At 44.0% G+C, this 17,826-nt stretch overlaps 1 protein-coding gene across 1 annotated transcript in view; it reads left to right on the plus strand.

Annotated features, from left to right (window-relative positions):
• SND1 (staphylococcal nuclease and tudor domain containing 1) overlaps positions 1–17,826 on the plus strand; it is a gene marked incomplete in the record, with an annotated part of 1,252,242 nt that overhangs the window by 293,842 nt on the left and 940,574 nt on the right. The window contains 1 exon segment of the mRNA XM_053716327.1: positions 283–389. Coding sequence (XP_053572302.1) covers positions 283–389 — 107 coding nt within the window.

A 17,826-nucleotide genomic window follows, 5' to 3' on the forward strand; every position in this document is an offset into this window, starting at 1 on the left:
TCGGGAAAACCTGCCTCACAACACAAACAAACAAGCTGTGAGCTTCAGGTGTGTATGATGGGGGGGTGGAGGGATGTTGGGATGGGAGGGTATATTACAGGTTTTCCCTCAAACTAGTTTACAGAATATACCCATACCTATATCACTGCATCACAAGAAGAAGCTGAAGTTCAATAGTTTAAACTAGTTTTATGATTTCTAGTTTTAACTTGTCTATTATGGTCCTGTTGTTCCTTCCTTCTGTGCTCAGATTCTAAGTTACTGAATTGTGTTCTTCTTTAGAATGGGAACATCACAGAACTGCTTCTGAAGGAAGGGTTTGCCCGCTGTGTAGACTGGTCTATCGCTGTGTATACCCAGGGGTCAGAGAAGCTGCGGGCTGCAGAGCGGTAAGTCACCATGCTACAGGCCCATGTTCTGAGGGCACCCTTTATTATAGAAGCCTGCAATAGATGTATGTCCCTCAACAGCATGTCTCTCTTTTGTGCAACCTAGGGCCCATTGATTAAAAATAAAGGTTGTGTGATCTCTCCATGCTGGTGAGTTTAGACGTTATATTGTAATGTATCCTTTACATCCAGAACCTTCATAGCAAGAAAATAGTTTCTTAAGCAAACATTTGCCTTTCTATAAGTCTGTGAACTCGCACTACTGATGAGACTTAGCTAAGCTTGCCAGACCAGAGAGCTTTAAATCATTGTCCCTTTGTTTTTTAAAGCAAATTCTGGATATCCTCTCATGAAGCTACAAGTGGTGCTTTACCATTGTATTGTAAACTTTTATTTCTCCAACATAGGTGTGTCCGGTCCACGGCGTCATCCTTACTTGTGGGATATTCTCTTCCCCAACAGGAAATGGCAAAGAGCCCAGCAAAGCTGGTCACATGATCCCTCCTAGGCTCCGCCTACTCCAGTCATTCTCTTTGCCGTTGTACAGGCAACATCTCCACGGAGATGGCTTAGAGTTTTTTAGTGTTTAACTGTAGTTTTTATTATTCAATCAAGAGTTTGTTATTTTAAAATAGTGCTGGTATGTACTATTTACTCAGAAACAGAAAAGAGATGAAGATTTCTGTTTGTATGAGGAAAATGATTTTAGCAACCGTTACTAAAATCCATGGCTGTTCCACACAGGACTGTTGAGAGGAATTAACTTCAGTTGGGGGAACAGTGAGCAGTCTCTTGCTGCTTGAGGTATGACACATTCTAACAAGACGATGTAATGCTGGAAGCTGTCATTTTCCCTATGGGATCCGGTAAGCCATGTTTATTAAGATAGTAAATAAGGGCTTCACAAGGGCTTATTAAGACTGTAGACTTTTTCTGGGCTAAATCGATTCATTATTAACACATATTTAGCCTTGAGGAATCATTTAATCTGGGTATTTTGATAAGATTATATCGGCAGGCACTGTTTTAGACACCTTATTCTTTAGGGGCTTTCCCAAATCATAGGCAGAGCCTCATTTTCGCGCCGGTGTTGCGCACTTGTTTTTGAGAGGCATGACATGCAGTCGCATGTGTGAGGAGCTCTGATACATAGAAAAGACTTTCTGAAGGCGTCATTTGGTATCGTATTCCCCTTTGGGCTTGGTTGGGTCTCAGCAAAGCAGATACCAGGGACTGTAAAGGGGTTAAAGTTAAAAACGGCTCCGGTTCCGTTATTTTAAGGGTTAAAGCTTCCAAATTTGGTGTGCAATACGTTTAAGGCTTTAAGACACTGTGGTGAAATTTTGGTGAATTTTGAACAATTCCTTCATATTTTTTCGCAATTGCAGTAATAAAGTGTGTTCAGTTTAAAATTTAAAGTGACAGTAACGGTTTTATTTTAAAACGTTTTTTGTACTTTGTTATCAAGTTTATGCCTGTTTAACATGTCTGAACTACCAGATAGACTGTGTTCTGAATGTGGGGAAGCCAGAGTTCCTTCTCATTTAAATAAATGTGATTTATGTGACAATGACAATGATGCCCAAGATGATTCCTCAAGTGAGGGGAGTAAGCATGGTACTGCATCATTCCCTCCTTCGTCTACACGAGTCTTGCCCACTCAGGAGCCCCCTAGTACATCTAGCGCGCCAATACTCCTTACTATGCAACAATTAACGGCTGTAATGGATAATTCTGTCAAAAACATTTTAGCCAAAATGCACACTTATCAGCGTAAGCGCGACTGCTCTGTTTTAGATACTGAAGAGCATGACGACGCTGATAATAATGGTTCTGAAGGGCCCCTAAACCAGTCTGATGGGGCCAGGGAGGTTTTGTCTGAGGGAGAAATTACTGATTCAGGGAACATTTCTCAACAAGCTGAACCTGATGTGATTACGTTTAAATTTAAGTTGGAACATCTCCGCATTCTGCTTAAGGAGGTATTATCCACTCTGGATGATTGTGACAAGTTGGTCATCCCAGAGAAACTATGTAAAATGGACAAGTTCCTAGAGGTCCCGGGGCTCCCAGAAGCTTTTCCTATACCCAAGCGGGTGGCGGACATTGTAAATAAAGAATGGGAAAGGCCCGGTATTCCTTTCGTCCCTCCCCCCATATTTAAAAAATTGTTTCCTATGGTCGACCCCAGAAAGGACTTATGGCAGACAGTCCCCAAGGTCGAGGGAGCGGTTTCCACTTTAAACAAACGCACCACTATACCCATAGAAGATAGTTGTGCTTTCAAAGATCCTATGGATAAAAAATTAGAAGGTTTGCTTAAAAAGATGTTTGTTCAGCAGGGTTACCTTCTACAACCAATTTCATGCATTGTCCCTGTCGCTACAGCCGCGTGTTTCTGGTTCGATGAGCTGGTAAAGGCGGTCGATAGTGATTCTCCTCCTTATGAGGAGATTATGGACAGAATCAATGCTCTCAAATTGGCTAATTCTTTCACCCTAGACGCCACTTTGCAATTGGCTAGGTTAGCGGCTAAGAATTCTGGGTTTGCTATTGTGGCGCGCAGAGCGCTTTGGTTGAAATCTTGGTCAGCTGATGCGTCTTCCAAGAACAAGCTACTTAACATTCCTTTCAAGGGGAAAACGCTGTTTGGCCCTGACTTGAAAGAGATTATCTCTGATATCACTGGGGGTAAGGGCCACGCCCTTCCTCAGGATCGGCCTTTCAAGGCCAAAAATAAACCTAATTTTCGTCCCTTTCGTAGAAACGGACCAGCCCAAAGTGCTCCGTCCTCTAAGCAAGAGGGTAATACTTCTCAAGCCAAGCCAGCTTGGAGACCAATGCAAGGCTGGAACAAGGGAAAGCAGGCCAAAAAACCTGCCACTGCTACCAAGACAGCATGAAATGTTGGCCCCCGATCCGGGACCGGATCTGGTGGGGGGCAGACTCTCTCTCTTCGCTCAGGCTTGGGCAAGAGATGTTCTGGATCCTTGGGCGCTAGAAATAGTCTCCCAAGGTTATCTTCTGGAATTCAAGGGGCTTCCCCCAAGGGGGAGGTTCCACAGGTCTCAGTTGTCTTCAGACCACATAAAAAGACAGGCATTCTTACGTTGTGTAGAAGACCTGTTAAAAATGGGAGTGATTCATCCTGTTCCATTAGGAGAACAAGGGATGGGGTTCTACTCCAATCTGTTCATAGTTCCCAAAAAAGAGGGAACGTTCAGACCAATCTTAGATCTCAAGATCTTAAACAAGTTTCTCAAGGTTCCATCGTTCAAAATGGAAACCATTCGAACAATTCTTCCTTCCATCCAGGAAGGTCAATTCATGACCACGGTGGATTTAAAGGATGCGTATCTACATATTCCTATCCACAAGGAACATCATCGGTTCCTAAGGTTCGCATTCCTGGACAAGCATTACCAGTTCGTGGCGCTTCCTTTCGGATTAGCCACTGCTCCAAGGATTTTCACAAAGGTACTAGGGTCCCTTCTAGCTGTGCTAAGACCAAGGGGCATTGCTGTAGTACCTTACTTGGACGACATTCTGATTCAAGCGTCGTCCCTTCCTCAAGCAAAGGCTCACACGGACATCGTCCTGGCCTTTCTCAGATCTCACGGATGGAAAGTGAACGTGGAAAAGAGTTCTCTATCTCCGTCAACAAGGGTTCCCTTCTTGGGAACAATAATAGACTCTTTAGAAATGAGGATTTTTCTGACAGAGGCCAGAAAAACAAAACTTCTAGACTCTTGTCGGATACTTCATTCCGTTCCTCTTCCTTCCATAGCGCAGTGCATGGAAGTGATAGGTTTGATGGTAGCGGCAATGGACATAGTTCCTTTTGCGCGCATTCATCTAAGACCATTACAACTGTGCATGCTCAGTCAGTGGAATGGGGACTATACAAACTTGTCTCCGAGGATACAAGTAAATCAGAGGACCAGAGACTCACTCCGTTGGTGGCTGTCCCTGGACAACCTGTCACAAGGGATGACCTTCCGCAGACCAGAGTGGGTCATTGTCACGACCGACGCCAGTCTGATGGGCTGGGGCGCGGTCTGGGGATCCCTGAAAGCTCAGGGTCTTTGGTCTCGGGAAGAATCTCTTCTACCGATAAATATTCTGGAACTGAGAGCGATATTCAATGCTCTCAAGGCTTGGCCTCAGCTAGCGAGGGCCAAGTTCATACGGTTTCAATCAGACAACATGACAACTGTTGCGTACATCAACCATCAGGGGGGAACAAGGAGTTCCCTGGCGATGGAAGAAGTGACCAAAATCATTCTATGGGCGGAGTCTCACTCCTGCCACCTGTCTGCTATCCACATCCCAGGAGTGGAAAATTGGGAAGCGGATTTTCTGAGTCGTCAGACATTGCATCCGGGGGAGTGGGAACTCCATCCGGAAATCTTTGCCCAAGTCACTCAACTGTGGGGCATTCCAGACATGGATCTGATGGCCTCTCGTCAGAACTTCAAAGTTCCTTGCTACGGGTCCAGATCCAGGGATCCCAAGGCGGCTCTAGTGGATGCACTAGTAGCACCTTGGACCTTCAAACTAGCTTATGTATTCCCGCCGTTTCCTCTCATCCCCAGGCTGGTAGCCAGGATCAATCAGGAAAGGGCGTCGGTGATCTTGATAGCTCCTGCGTGGCCACGCAGGACTTGGTATGCAGATCTGGTGAATATGTCATCGGCTCCACCATGGAAGCTACCTTTGAGACGAGACCTTCTTGTTCAAGGTCCGTTCGAACATCCGAATCTGGTCTCACTCCAGCTGACTGCCTGGAGATTGAACGCTTGATCTTATCGAAGCGAGGGTTCTCAGATTCTGTTATCGATACTCTTGTTCAGGCCAGAAAGCCTGTAACTAGAAAGATTTACCACAAAATTTGGAAAAAATATATCTGTTGGTGTGAATCTAAAGGATTCCCTTGGGACAAGGTTAAGATTCCTAAGATTCTATCCTTCCTTCAAGAAGGATTGGAAAAAGGATTATCTGCAAGTTCCCTGAAGGGACAGATTTCTGCCTTGTCTGTGTTACTTCACAAAAAGCTGGCAGCTGTGCCAGATGTTCAAGCCTTTGTTCAGGCTCTGGTTAGAATCAAGCCTGTTTACAAACCTTTGACTCCTCCTTGGAGTCTCAACTTGGTTCTTTCAGTTCTTCAGGGGGTTCCGTTTGAACCCTTACATTCCGTTGATATTAAGTTATTATCTTGGAAAGTTTTGTTTTTGGTTGCAATTTCTTCTGCTAGAAGAGTTTCAGAATTATCTGCTCTGCAGTGTTCTCCTCCTTATCTGGTGTTCCATGCAGATAAGGTGGTTTTACGTACTAAACCTGGTTTTCTTCCAAAAGTTGTTTCTAACAAAAACATTAACCAGGAGATTATCGTACCTTCTCTGTGTCCGAAACCAGTTTCGAAGAAGGAACGTTTGTTGCACAATTTGGATGTTGTTCGCGCTCTAAAATTCTATTTAGATGCTACAAAGGATTTTAGACAAACATCTTCCTTGTTTGTTGTTCCGGTAAAAGGAGAGGTCAAAAAGCAACTTCTACCTCTCTCTCTTTTTGGATTAAAAGCATCATCAGATTGGCTTACGAGACTGCCGGACGGCAGCCTCCCGAAAGAATCACAGCTCATTCCACTAGGGCTGTGGCTTCCACATGTGCCTTCAAGAACGAGGCTTCTGTTGATCAGATATGTAGGGCAGCGACTTGGTCTTCACTGCACACTTTTACCAAATTTTACAAGTTTGATACTTTTGCTTCTTCTGAGGCTATTTTTGGGAGAAAGGTTTTGCAAGCCGTGGTGCCTTCCATCTAGGTGACCTGATTTGCTCCCTCCCATCATCCGTGTCCTAAAGCTTTGGTATTGGTTCCCACAAGTAAGGATGACGCCGTGGACCGGACACACCTATGTTGGAGAAAACAGAATTTATGTTTACCTGATAAATTACTTTCTCCAACGGTGTGTCCGGTCCACGGCCCGCCCTGGTTTTTTAATCAGGTCTGATATTTTATTTTCTTTAACTACAGTCACCACGGTATCATATGGTTTCTCCTATGCAAATATTCCTCCTTAACGTCGGTCGAATGACTGGGGTAGGCGGAGCCTAGGAGGGATCATGTGACCAGCTTTGCTGGGCTCTTTGCCATTTCCTGTTGGGGAAGAGAATATCCCACAAGTAAGGATGACGCCGTGGACCGGACACACCGTTGGAGAAAGTAATTTATCAGGTAAACATAAATTCTGTTTTTCTCCAACATTGGTGTGTCCGGTCCACGGCGTCATCCTTACTTGTGGAATATCTCTTCCCCAACAGGAAATGGCAAAGAGTCCCAGCAAAGCTGGCCATATAGTCCCTCCTAGGCTCCGCCCACCCCAGTCATTCTCTTTGCCGTTGCACAGGCAACATCTCCACGGAGATGGTTAAGAGTATGTGGTGTTTAGTTGTAGTTTTTTTATTCTACTATCAAGAGTTTGTTATTTTAAAATAGTGCTGGTATGTACTATTTACTCTGAAACAGAAAAAGATGAAGATTTCTGTTTGTGAGAGGAAGATGATTTTAGCAGACAGTAACTAAAATAGATTGCTGTTTCCACATAGGACTGTTGAGATGAAGTAACTTCATTTGGGGGAAACAGTTAGCAGACTTTTCTGCTTAAGGTATGACTAGCCATATTTCTAACAAGACCATGTAATGCTGGAAGGCTGTCATTCCCCCTCATGGGGACCGGTAAGCCATTTTCTTAGTCTCAAACAGAATAAAGGGCTTAATATGGGCTATAAAACTGGTAGACACTTTTATGGGCTAAATCGATTGCTTTATTTGGACATTTTATACATGTTTATGCTGATAATTCACTCTTATAAACTTGGGGAACGTTTTTTAACGTCAGGCACTATGTTAGACACCTTTTCCAGTCAGGAAGGGACTTCCCAGTTGTAGGCTGAGCCTAATTTTCGCGCCGTTACTGCGCAGTTGTTTTTGAGTGCAAGACATGCAGATGCGTGTGTGAGGACCTGAAAGTATTTGGAAAAGTTCCTAGAAGGCGTCATTTGGTATCGTATTCCCCTCTGGGCTTGGTAAAGTCACAGCAAAGGCTGTAGCTGGGACTGTATAGGGGTTAAATCTGTAACCGGCTCCGGTTTCGTTATTTTAAGGGTTAAAGCTCTGAAAATTGGTGTGCAATATTTTTAATGCATTAAGACACTGTGGTGAAATTTTGGTAAATTTTGAACAATTCCTTCATATATTTTCACATATTCAGTAATAAAGTGTGCTCTGTTTAAAATTTAAAGAGACAGTAACGGTTTTGTTTTAAAACGGTTTTTGTGCTTTATTGACAAGTTTAAGCCTGTTTAACATGTCTGTGCCTTCAGATAAGCTATGTTCTATATGTATGAAAGCCAATGTGTCTCCCCCTTCAAAATTGTGTGATAATTGTGCCATAGCGTCCAAACAAAGTAAGGACAGTACTGCCACAAATAATGAAATATCCCAAGATGATTCCTCAGATGAAGGGAGTAGACCTGGTTCTACATCATCTCCTTCTGTGTCTACGCCAGTTTTGCCCACGCAGGAGGCCCCTAGTACTTCTAGCGCGCCAATGCTTATTACCATGCAACAATTGACGGCTGTAATGGATAACTCCATAGCAAATATTTTATCCAAAATGCCTGCATATCAGAGAAAGCGCGATTGCTCTGTTTTAAACACTGAAGAGCAGGAGGGCGCTGATGATAATTGTTCTGTCATACCCTCACACCAATCTGAAGGGGCCATGAGGGAGGTTTTGTCAGATGGGGAAATTTCAGATTCAGGAAAAATTTCTCAACAGGCTGAACCTGATGTTGTGACATTTAAATTAGAACATCTCCGCGCACTGCTTAAGGAGGTGTTATCTACTCTGGACGATTGTGACAACTTGGTCATTCCAGAAAAATTATGCAAGATGGACAAGTTCCTAAAGGTTCCGGTGCACCCAGATGCTTTTCCTATACCCAAGCGGGTGGCGGACATAGTGAATAAGGAGTGGGAGAAGCCCGGCATACCTTTTGTTCCCTCTCCTATATTTAAGAAATTATTTCCTATGGTCGACCCCAGAAAGGACTTATGGCAGACAGTCCCTAAGGTCGAGGGGGCAGTTTCTACTCTAAACAAGCTCACTACCATTCCTATCGAAGATAGTTGTGCTTTCAAAGATCCTATGGATAAAAAATTGGAAGGTTTGCTTAAAAAGATTTTTGTACAGCAAGGTTACCTTCTACAACCCATTTCGTGCATTGTTCCTGTCACTACAGCAGCGTGGTTCTGGTTCGAGGAACTAGAAAAGTCGCTCAGTAGAGAGACTCCATATGAGGAGGTTATGGACAGAGTTCACGCACTTAAGTTGGCTAACTCTTTTATTTTAGATGCCGCTTTGCAATTAGCTAGATTAGCGGCGAAAAATTCAGGGTTTGCAATTGTGGCGCGCAGAGCGCTTTGGCTAAAGTCTTGGTCAGCGGATGTATCATCCAAGACAAAATTGCTTAACATCCCCTTCAAGGGTAAAACTCTCTTTGGACCAGAATTGAAAGAGATTATCTCAGACATCACTGGGGGAAAGGGCCACGCCCTCCCACAAGATAGGCCTTTCAAGGCCAAGAATAAGTCTAATTTTCGTTCCTTTTGTAATTTCAGGAACGGACCGGCCTCTAATTCTGCATCCTCTAAGCAAGAGGGTAATGCCTCACAGTCCAAACCAGCCTGGAAACCGATGCAAGGCTGGAACAAGGGTAAGCAGACCAAGAAGCCTGCTACCGCTAACAAAACAGCATGAAGGAGTAGCCCCCGATCCGGGACCGGATCTAGTGGGGGCAGACTCTCTCTCTTTGCTCAGGCTTGGGCAAGAGATGTTCAGGATCCCTGGACGCTAGAAATAGTTTCTCAGGGTTATCTTCTGGAATTCAAGGAACTACCCCCAAGGGGAAGGTTCCACATGTCTCGCTTATCCTCAAACCAAATAAAGAGACAGGCGTTCTTACATTGTGTAGAAGACCTGCTAAAGATGGGAGTGATACACCCATTTCCAATGACGGAACAAGGAATGGGATTTTACTCAAATCTGTTCGTAGTTCCCAAAAAAGAGGGAACCTTCAGACCAATTCTGTATTTAAAGATCCTAAACAAATTTCTCAGGGTACCATCGTTCAAAATGGAAACCATTCGAACGATTCTACCCACTATCCAGGAAGGTCAATTTATGACTACCGTGGATCTAAAGGATGCGTACCTACATATTCCTATCCACAAAGAACATCATCAGTTCCTAAGGTTCGCCTTTCTGGACAAACATTACCAGTTTGTGGCCCTCCCATTCGGATTAGCCACTGCTCCAAGGATTTTCACAAAGGTACTCGGGTCCCTTCTAGCGGTTCTAAGACCGAGGGGCATTGCAGTAGTACCATACTTGGACGACATTCTAATACAAGCGTCGTCCCTTTCAAAGGCAAAGGCTCATACAGACATCGTTCTGGCCTTTCTCAGATCTCACGGATGGAAGGTGAACATAGAAAAAAGTTCTCTGTCTCCGTCAACAAGAGTTCCCTTCCTGGGAACAATAATAGATTCCTTAGAAATGAGGATCTTTCTGACAGATGTCAAAGTCAAAACTTCTAAGCGCTTGTCAAGTTCTTCATTCTGTTCCACGTCCTTCCATAGCTCAGTGCATGGAAGTAGTAGGGTTGATGGTTGCAGCAATGGACATAGTTCCTTTTGCGCAAATTCATCTAAGACCATTACAACTGTGCATGCTGAAACAGTGGAATGGGGACTATACAGACTTGTCTCCAGTGATTCAAGTAGATCATTAGACCAGAGATTCACTCCGTTGGTGGATATCCATGGACCACCTATCCCAGGGAATGAGCTTCCGCAGACCAGAGTGGGTCATTGTCACGACCGACGCCAGTCTAGTGGGCTGGGTTGCGGTCTGGGAATCCCTGAAAGCTCAGGGACTATGGTCTCGGGAAGAGTCTCTTCTCCCGATAAAAATTCTGGAACTAAGAGCGATATTCAATGCTCTCAGGGCTTGGCCTCAGCTTGCAAAGGCCAGATTCATAAGATTCCAATCAGACAACATGATGACTGTTGCGTATATAAATCATCAGGGGGGAACAAGGAGTTCCCTGGCGATGAAAGAAGTAACCAAAATAATACAATGGGCGGAGGATCACTCCTGCCATCTATCTGCGATCCACATCCCAGGTGTGGAAAACTGGGAAGCGGATTATCTGAGTCGTCAGACATTCCATCCGGGGGAGTGGGAACTCCACCCGGAGATTTTTGCCCAGTTGACTCAATTATGGGGCATTCCAGACATGGATCTGATGGCGTCTCGTCAGAACTTCAAGGTTCCTTTCTACGGGTCCAGATCAAGGGATCCCAAGGCGACTCTAGTGGATGCACTAGTAGCGCTTTGGACCTTCAACCTAGCTTATGTGTTCCCACCGTTTCCTCTCATTCCCAGGCTGGTAGCCAGGATCAAACAGGAGAGGGTCTCGGTGATCTTGATAGCTTCTGCGTGGCCACGCAGGACTTGGTATGCAGACCTGGTGAATATGTCATCGGTTCCACCATGGAAGCTACCTTTGAGACAGGACCTTCTTGTTCAGGGTCCATTCGAACATCCAAATCTGGTCTCCCTCCAGCTGACGGCTTGGAGATTGAACGCTTGATTCTATCAAAGCGTGGGTTTTCAGATTCGGTGATTGATACTCTGGTTCAGGCCAGAAAACCGGTAACTAGAAAGATTTAACATAAAATATGGAAAAGATATATCTGCTGGTGTGAATCCAAGGGATTCCCTTGGAATAAGGTAAAAATTCCTAAGATTCTTTCCTTTCTGCAAGAAGGTTTGGATAAAGGATTATCTGCGAGTTCTCTAAAGGGACAGATTTCTGCTTCATCTGTCTTACTACACAAACGACTGGCAGCTATGCCAGATGTTCAAGCATTTGTTCCGGCTCTGGTTAGGATCAAGCCTGTTTACAGACCTTTGACTCCTCCCTGGAGTTTAAATCTAGTTCTTTCAGTTCTTCAAGGGGTTCCGTTTGAACCTCTACATTCCATAGATATTAAGTTGTTATCTTGGAAAGTTTTTTGGTTGCTATTTCTTCTGCTAGAAGAGTTTCAGAGTTATCTGCTCTGCAGTGTTCTCCGCCCTATCTGGTGTTCCATGCAGATAAGGTGGTTTTGCGTACTAAGCCTGGTTTTCTTCCAAAGATTGTTTCTAACAAAAATATTAACCAGGAGATAGTTGTACCTTCTTTGTGTCCGAATCCAGTTTCAAAGAAGGAACGTTTGTTACACAATTTGGACGTAGTCCGTGCTCTAAAATTCTATTTAGAAGCTACAAAAGATTTCAGACAAACATCTTCTCTGTTTGTCGTCTATTCTGGTAAAAGGAGAGGTCAAAAAGCGACTTCTACCTCTTTCCTTTTGGCTTAAAAGCATCATCCGATTGGCTTACGAGACTGCCGGACGGCAGCCTCCTGAAAGAATCACAGCTCACTCCACTAGGGCTGTGGCTTCCACATGGGCCTTCAAGAACGAGGCTTCTGTTGATCAGATATGTAAGGCAGCGACTTGGTCTTCACTGCACACTTTTGCCAAATTTTACAAATTTGATACTTTTGCTTCTTCGGAGGCTATTTTTGGGGGAGAGGTTTTGCAAGCCGTGGTGCCTTCCGTTTAGGTAACCTGATTTGCTCCCTCCCTTCATCCGTGTCCTAAAGCTTTGGTATTGGTTCCCACAAGTAAGGATGACGCCGTGGACCGGACACACCAATGTTGGAGAAAACAGAATTTATGCTTACCTGATAAATTACTTTCTCCAACGGTGTGTCCGGTCCACGGCCCGCCCTGTTTTTTTTTTTTAATCAGGTCTGATGAATTATTTTCTCTAACTACAGTCACCACGGTACCGTCGGTCGAATGACTGGGGTGGGCGGAGCCTAGGAGGGACTATATGGCCAGCTTTGCTGGGACTCTTTGCCATTTCCTGTTGGGGAAGAGATATTCCACAAGTAAGGATGACGCCGTGGACCGGACACACCGTTGGAGAAAGTAATTTATCAGGTAAGCATAAATTCTGTTTTTTTTTTTTTTTAATTTTACATAGCAGAAAGTAGTTTTCTTCTACTAGATACGACAAGTCCATGGATTCATCCTTTACTTGTGGGATATTCTCCTCCTGCTAACAGGAAGTGGCAAAGATCACCACAGCAGAGCTGTCTATATAGCTCCTCCCTTGACTCCACCCCCCAGTCATTCTCTTTGCCTACTCTAAGTAATAGGAAGGTTAAAGTGAAAGAGGTGATAAAATGTTAGGTTTTTATTTTCTTCAAGCAAGACTTTTATTTTAAATAGTACCGGTGAGTGCTATTTTTTCCCAGGCAGCAGATGGTTGAAGATTTCTGCCTGGAGACTGATGATCTTAGCATTTGTCACTAAGATCTAGAGCAGTTCTCACAGAATGGCTGAGGAGTGCTTAAGAAACTTCAGTGTGAGGAATGTTTTTCATGCTACAAGCATTGAGGTATGTTCAGTCATTTTTTTCTGGAGAGACTGTTATTTCAGAACTGGCTGACAGTATTCCCATAAGGGAAGGGGTAAGCAGTAATCCTACATGTGAAATAGAAGGGTATTACTGGGACCTGTATGTTTTGGGCTGAAAAAATGGTTGACACTGATGACATAATGTTTGTTGGGCAAACGATTTTATGTTTGCTTTACACAAAAAAACGTTAATTGCCTTCCAAACGTTTTTATTTCTCTTGCAAGGTGTATCCAGTCCACGGATTCATCCTTACTTGTGGGATATTCTCATTCCCTACAGGAAGTGGCAAAGAGAGCACACAGCAAAGCTGTCCATATAGCTCCCCCTCTGGCTCCGCCCCCCAGTCATTCTCTTTGCCGCTCTAACAAGTAGCATCTCCACGGGAGGGTAAAGTGAATGTGGTGTTAGATTTGTAGTTTTTATATCTTCAATCAAAAGTTTGTTATTTTTAAATAGTACCGGTTTGTTCTATTTACTCTCTGGCAGAAATATGATGAAGAATTCTGCTGAGAGGAAAATGATTTTAGCATGTTGTAACTAAAATCCATTGCTGTTCCCACACAGGACTGAGGAGTACCAGACAACTGGGAGGCGGATTTCCTGAGCAGGCAGACCTTTCATCCGGGGGAGTGGGAACTCCATCCGGAAGTGTTCTCCAACCTGATGCTCAAGTGGGGTCAGCCGGAATTGGATCTCATGGCATCGCAACAGAATGCCAAGCTCTTGACATACGGGTCGAGGTCCAGGGACCCCCAGGCGGAATTGATAGATGCTCTGGTGGTTCCTTGGAACTTCAGTCTAGCATACCTATTTCCTCCGTTTATTTTTCTCCCTCGAGTAATTGCTCAAATCAAACAGTAAAGGGCTTCAGTGATCCTTATAGCACCGGCCTGGCCTCGCAGGATTTGGTATGCAGATCTGGTGGAGATGGCATCTCTACCACCTTGGAGACGTCCGTTGAGGAAGGACCTTCTGATTCAGGGGCCCTTCCTTCACCCAAATCTAGTTTCTCCTGAAGCTGACTGCTTGGAGATTGAACACTTAATTTTGTCCAAGCGGGGGTTTTCGTATTCTGTCATAGAGACCATGATTCAGGCTTGTAAGCCTGTAACTAGAAGGATTTACCATAAGATTTGGCGTAAATATCTCTTGGTGTGAATCCAAGGGCTACTCATGGAGTAGAGTTAAGATTCCTAGAATTTTGTCCTTTCTCCAAGAAGGTTTGGAGAAGGGTTTATCGACGAGTTCCCTAAAGGGTCAAATCTTGGCCTTATCTATTTTGTTACACAAACGTCTGGCGGATGTTCCAGATGTACAATCTTTTTGTCAGGCCTTGGTCAGGATCAGGCCTGTGTTCAAACCAGTTACTCCTCCATGGAGTCTTAATTTAGTTCTTAAAGTTCTTCAAGGCGCTCTGTTTGAGCCTATGCATTCCTTAGATATTAAGTTATCTTGGAAGGTTTTAATTGTTATTTCTTCTGCTCGTATAGTGTCAGAGCTCTCGTCATTACAGTACGAGTCTCCTTACCTTATTTTCCTTTCAGATAAGGTAGTTTTACGTACTAAATTAGGATTTCTTCCTAAGGTTGTTTCTGATCGGAACATTAACACGAGATTATTGTTCCTTCTTTGTGTCCTAATCCTTCTTCTCATAAAGAACATCTACTGCACAATATGGACGTGGTCCATGCTTTAAAGTTGTACCTGCAGGCGACTAAGGACTTTCGTCAGTCTTCTTCTTTGTTTGTGATTTTCTCAGGAAAACGTAAGGGACAGAAATCTACGGCTACTTCTCTCTCTTTTTGGCTGAAGAGTATCATACGTTTTGCATATGAGACTGCTGGACAGCAGCCTCCCGAGAGGGTTATGGCTCATTCCACGAGGGCTGTTGCTTCCTCATGGGCATTCAAAAATGAGGCTTCTGTGGAACAGATTTGCAAGGTTGCAACTTGGTCCTCTCTTCACACTTTTTCAAAATTTTACAAATTTGACACTTTTGCATTGGCTAAGGCCGCTTTTGGGAGAAGGATTCTTCAAGCAGTGGTGCCTTCCGTTTAGGTTCCCTGTGTTGTCCCTCCCGTATCATCGGTGTACTCTAGCTTGGGTATTGAATCCCATTGGTAATTAAGATGATCCGTGGACTCATCGTGTCTAAAAAGAAACAAATTTATCAGGTAAGCATACATTTTCTTTGACACAATGAGTCCACGGCCCGCCCTGTTCTTGTAAGACAGGTTGTTGGGTATTTTAAACTTCAGACACCTCTTCACCTTGGCTTTTCTTTCCTTGACTTCGGTCGAATGACTGGAGTGGGGGATAAGGGAGGAGCTATTTAACAGGTCTGCTGTGGTGCTCTTTGCTGCCTCCTGCGACCAGGAGGTGAATATCCCATTAGTAATTAAGATGATCCGTGGACTCATCGTGTCAAAAAAGAAATACATTTTAGGTAAGCATAAATTTTCTTTTTTTCTGGCCCTGTCTCACTTCCTGTGTGCCGCATTGAAAATCGGCTGCTTTGCGGTTATGGACCGTAACTTAAAAATTTGAGTCCGGATCAATTACAAGTTATATACTTCGTTAGTAGGCAGGCAGGTAAGCACCTCAGCCAACATAAGCTGAGGTGTAGAGTGGTCTAGAGTGTTATTTTGGGGGCCATTGTTTAATTCAAAACAGAAAAATAAAGCAGTTTTTTTTTTTTTTGGGTGCTATTTTCTAAATAAAAAGATCAGTTTTGTCTGTTTATTGGTGAATAAAGATGGACCAAGAAACCCTGCAAGATGTTACATGTTTATGTTTTGATGCTAATGTAGAACCACCAATCCCTTTCTGTTCCTCATGTATTGAGAGAACTTTACATTACAGGGATAGACTTTTTCCTGAGCCAACCTTGTCTAAGTAATTCATTTAGCTGATACTGAAGTTGTTTCTTTCAGGTTTAAGCTTGAACACCTCCGTTTGTTACTTAAGGAGGTTTTAGCTACCCTGGACGACTCTGACACTACCGTCGTAGTCAATCCTAAGAAGTCCAGTAAACTAAACAAGTACTTTGACGTGCCTTCCATGGTGGAGGTATTTCCTGTACCAGATAGGGCTACAGAGATTATTGCTAAGGTTTGGGAAAGACCGGGTATCCCTTTCTCTCATCCCCTATATTCAAAAAGATGTTTCCTATAGCAGACTCTATCAAGGAGTCTTGGCAGACGGTACCCAAGGTGGAAGGGGCAATTTGCACTCTAGCCAAGAGAACAGCTATTCCCATAGAGGATAGTTGTTCCTTTAATGATTCTATGGACAAGAAGTTAGAGGGGTTGCTCAAGAAAATGTATGTACACCAGGGTTTACAATGGCAACCCACGGTGTGTATTGCTACCGTCACTAGTGCGGAAGCATACTGGTTTGATGGGTTGTCTGATTCTATTTGGACAGACACTCCCTTCGAAGAAATCCAGGATAGGATAAAGGCCCTTAATTTGGCCAACTCCTTTATCACGGATGCTTCCCTTCAGGTTATTAGGCTAGGAGCTAAGATTTCTGGTTGCCGTACTGGCCCGCAGAGCTTTATGGTTAAAATCTTGGTCTGCGGAAGTGTCGCCTAAACTTTTGGCGATTCCTTACAAGGGAAAGACCTTGTTTGGGTCGGGTTTGATGGAAATAATTTCTGACATTACGGGAGGAAAGGGCCATTTCCTCCATCAGGATAAGAGAAACAAACAAAAGCGATGTCAGAGTAATTTTCGTTCCTTTTCGAAATATCAAGAGAAAGCCTCCCTCTTCCAAGTAGGAGCAGTCCAAGCCTTCTTGGAGGTCCAATCAGTCTTGGAACAAGGGAAAACAATCCAAAAAGGCCTGCTATTGAATCAGCATGAAGGGCCTGCCCCTGATCCGGGCCGTATCTTGTTGGGGGCAGACTTTCCTTCGCTCAGGCTTGGGTTCGAGATCTTCAGGATCCCTGGGCGGTGAACATCGTGTCCCAGGGATACAAGCTAGACTTCAAGACCTTTCCTCCCAGGGGCAGGTTTCTGCTTTCAAGATTATCTGCAGACCAGATAAAGAGAGGCATTCTTACACTGTGTTCAGGACCTCTCCGACCTGGGAGTGATCGTTCCTGTCCCAATGCAGGAACAGGGTCTGGGGTTCTACTCCAATCTGTTCGTGGCTCCCAAAAAAGAGAACCTTCAGACAAATTTTAGATCTCAAGAGTCAAAACAAGTTCCTCAGAGTACCGTCCTTCAAGATGGAAACTATTTGTTCCATTCTTCCTTTGGTTCAAGAGGGTCAATTTATGACAACGGTAGATTTAAAGGACGCGTTGATGCATTAAACTATCTTGTTGACAGAACAAAGATTGTAGGAAAATAGTCTTCTTAGTGTATTTATGAGGCTTATTGGAGGTGCATCCTGCGAAGGTGTTAATCTTCCTGGGCATTGGAAGCTGATGTGTGACAGATCAGCTAGGGATGCATCGGTGTGAAGACTCTTTATAATCCTCTGCAAATGTAGAGGATGAATCTGAATTCTGTCTCTGATATTGACATATTCCGGTCTATTGTGCTCATGTGTTTGTGTTTCTTTCTACCCTCCTTTTTTTTTTTTTTTTTTTTTTTTCTTCCTCTCATCTAGTGTTAACTGGGAGAGACAAGAACTAGATATGCAGAATGTGATATACAGGATCCCTTCTGTAGCTCAGTGTCTCTCCAGTCCTTAAGTAACACCAACAAGATAACCTGACTAGAGTGCAGGTGAAATAACCAGCTGCTGGTTTAGAGCAGGTTGGTAACCATGGTTACTGATCAGCTGATTTCACCTGCACTCTAGTTAGGCCAGATGGCTACC

The sequence above is a fragment of the Bombina bombina genome, chromosome 6 (assembly GCF_027579735.1).
Source record: "Bombina bombina isolate aBomBom1 chromosome 6, aBomBom1.pri, whole genome shotgun sequence".
NCBI lineage: Eukaryota > Metazoa > Chordata > Amphibia > Anura > Bombinatoridae > Bombina > Bombina bombina.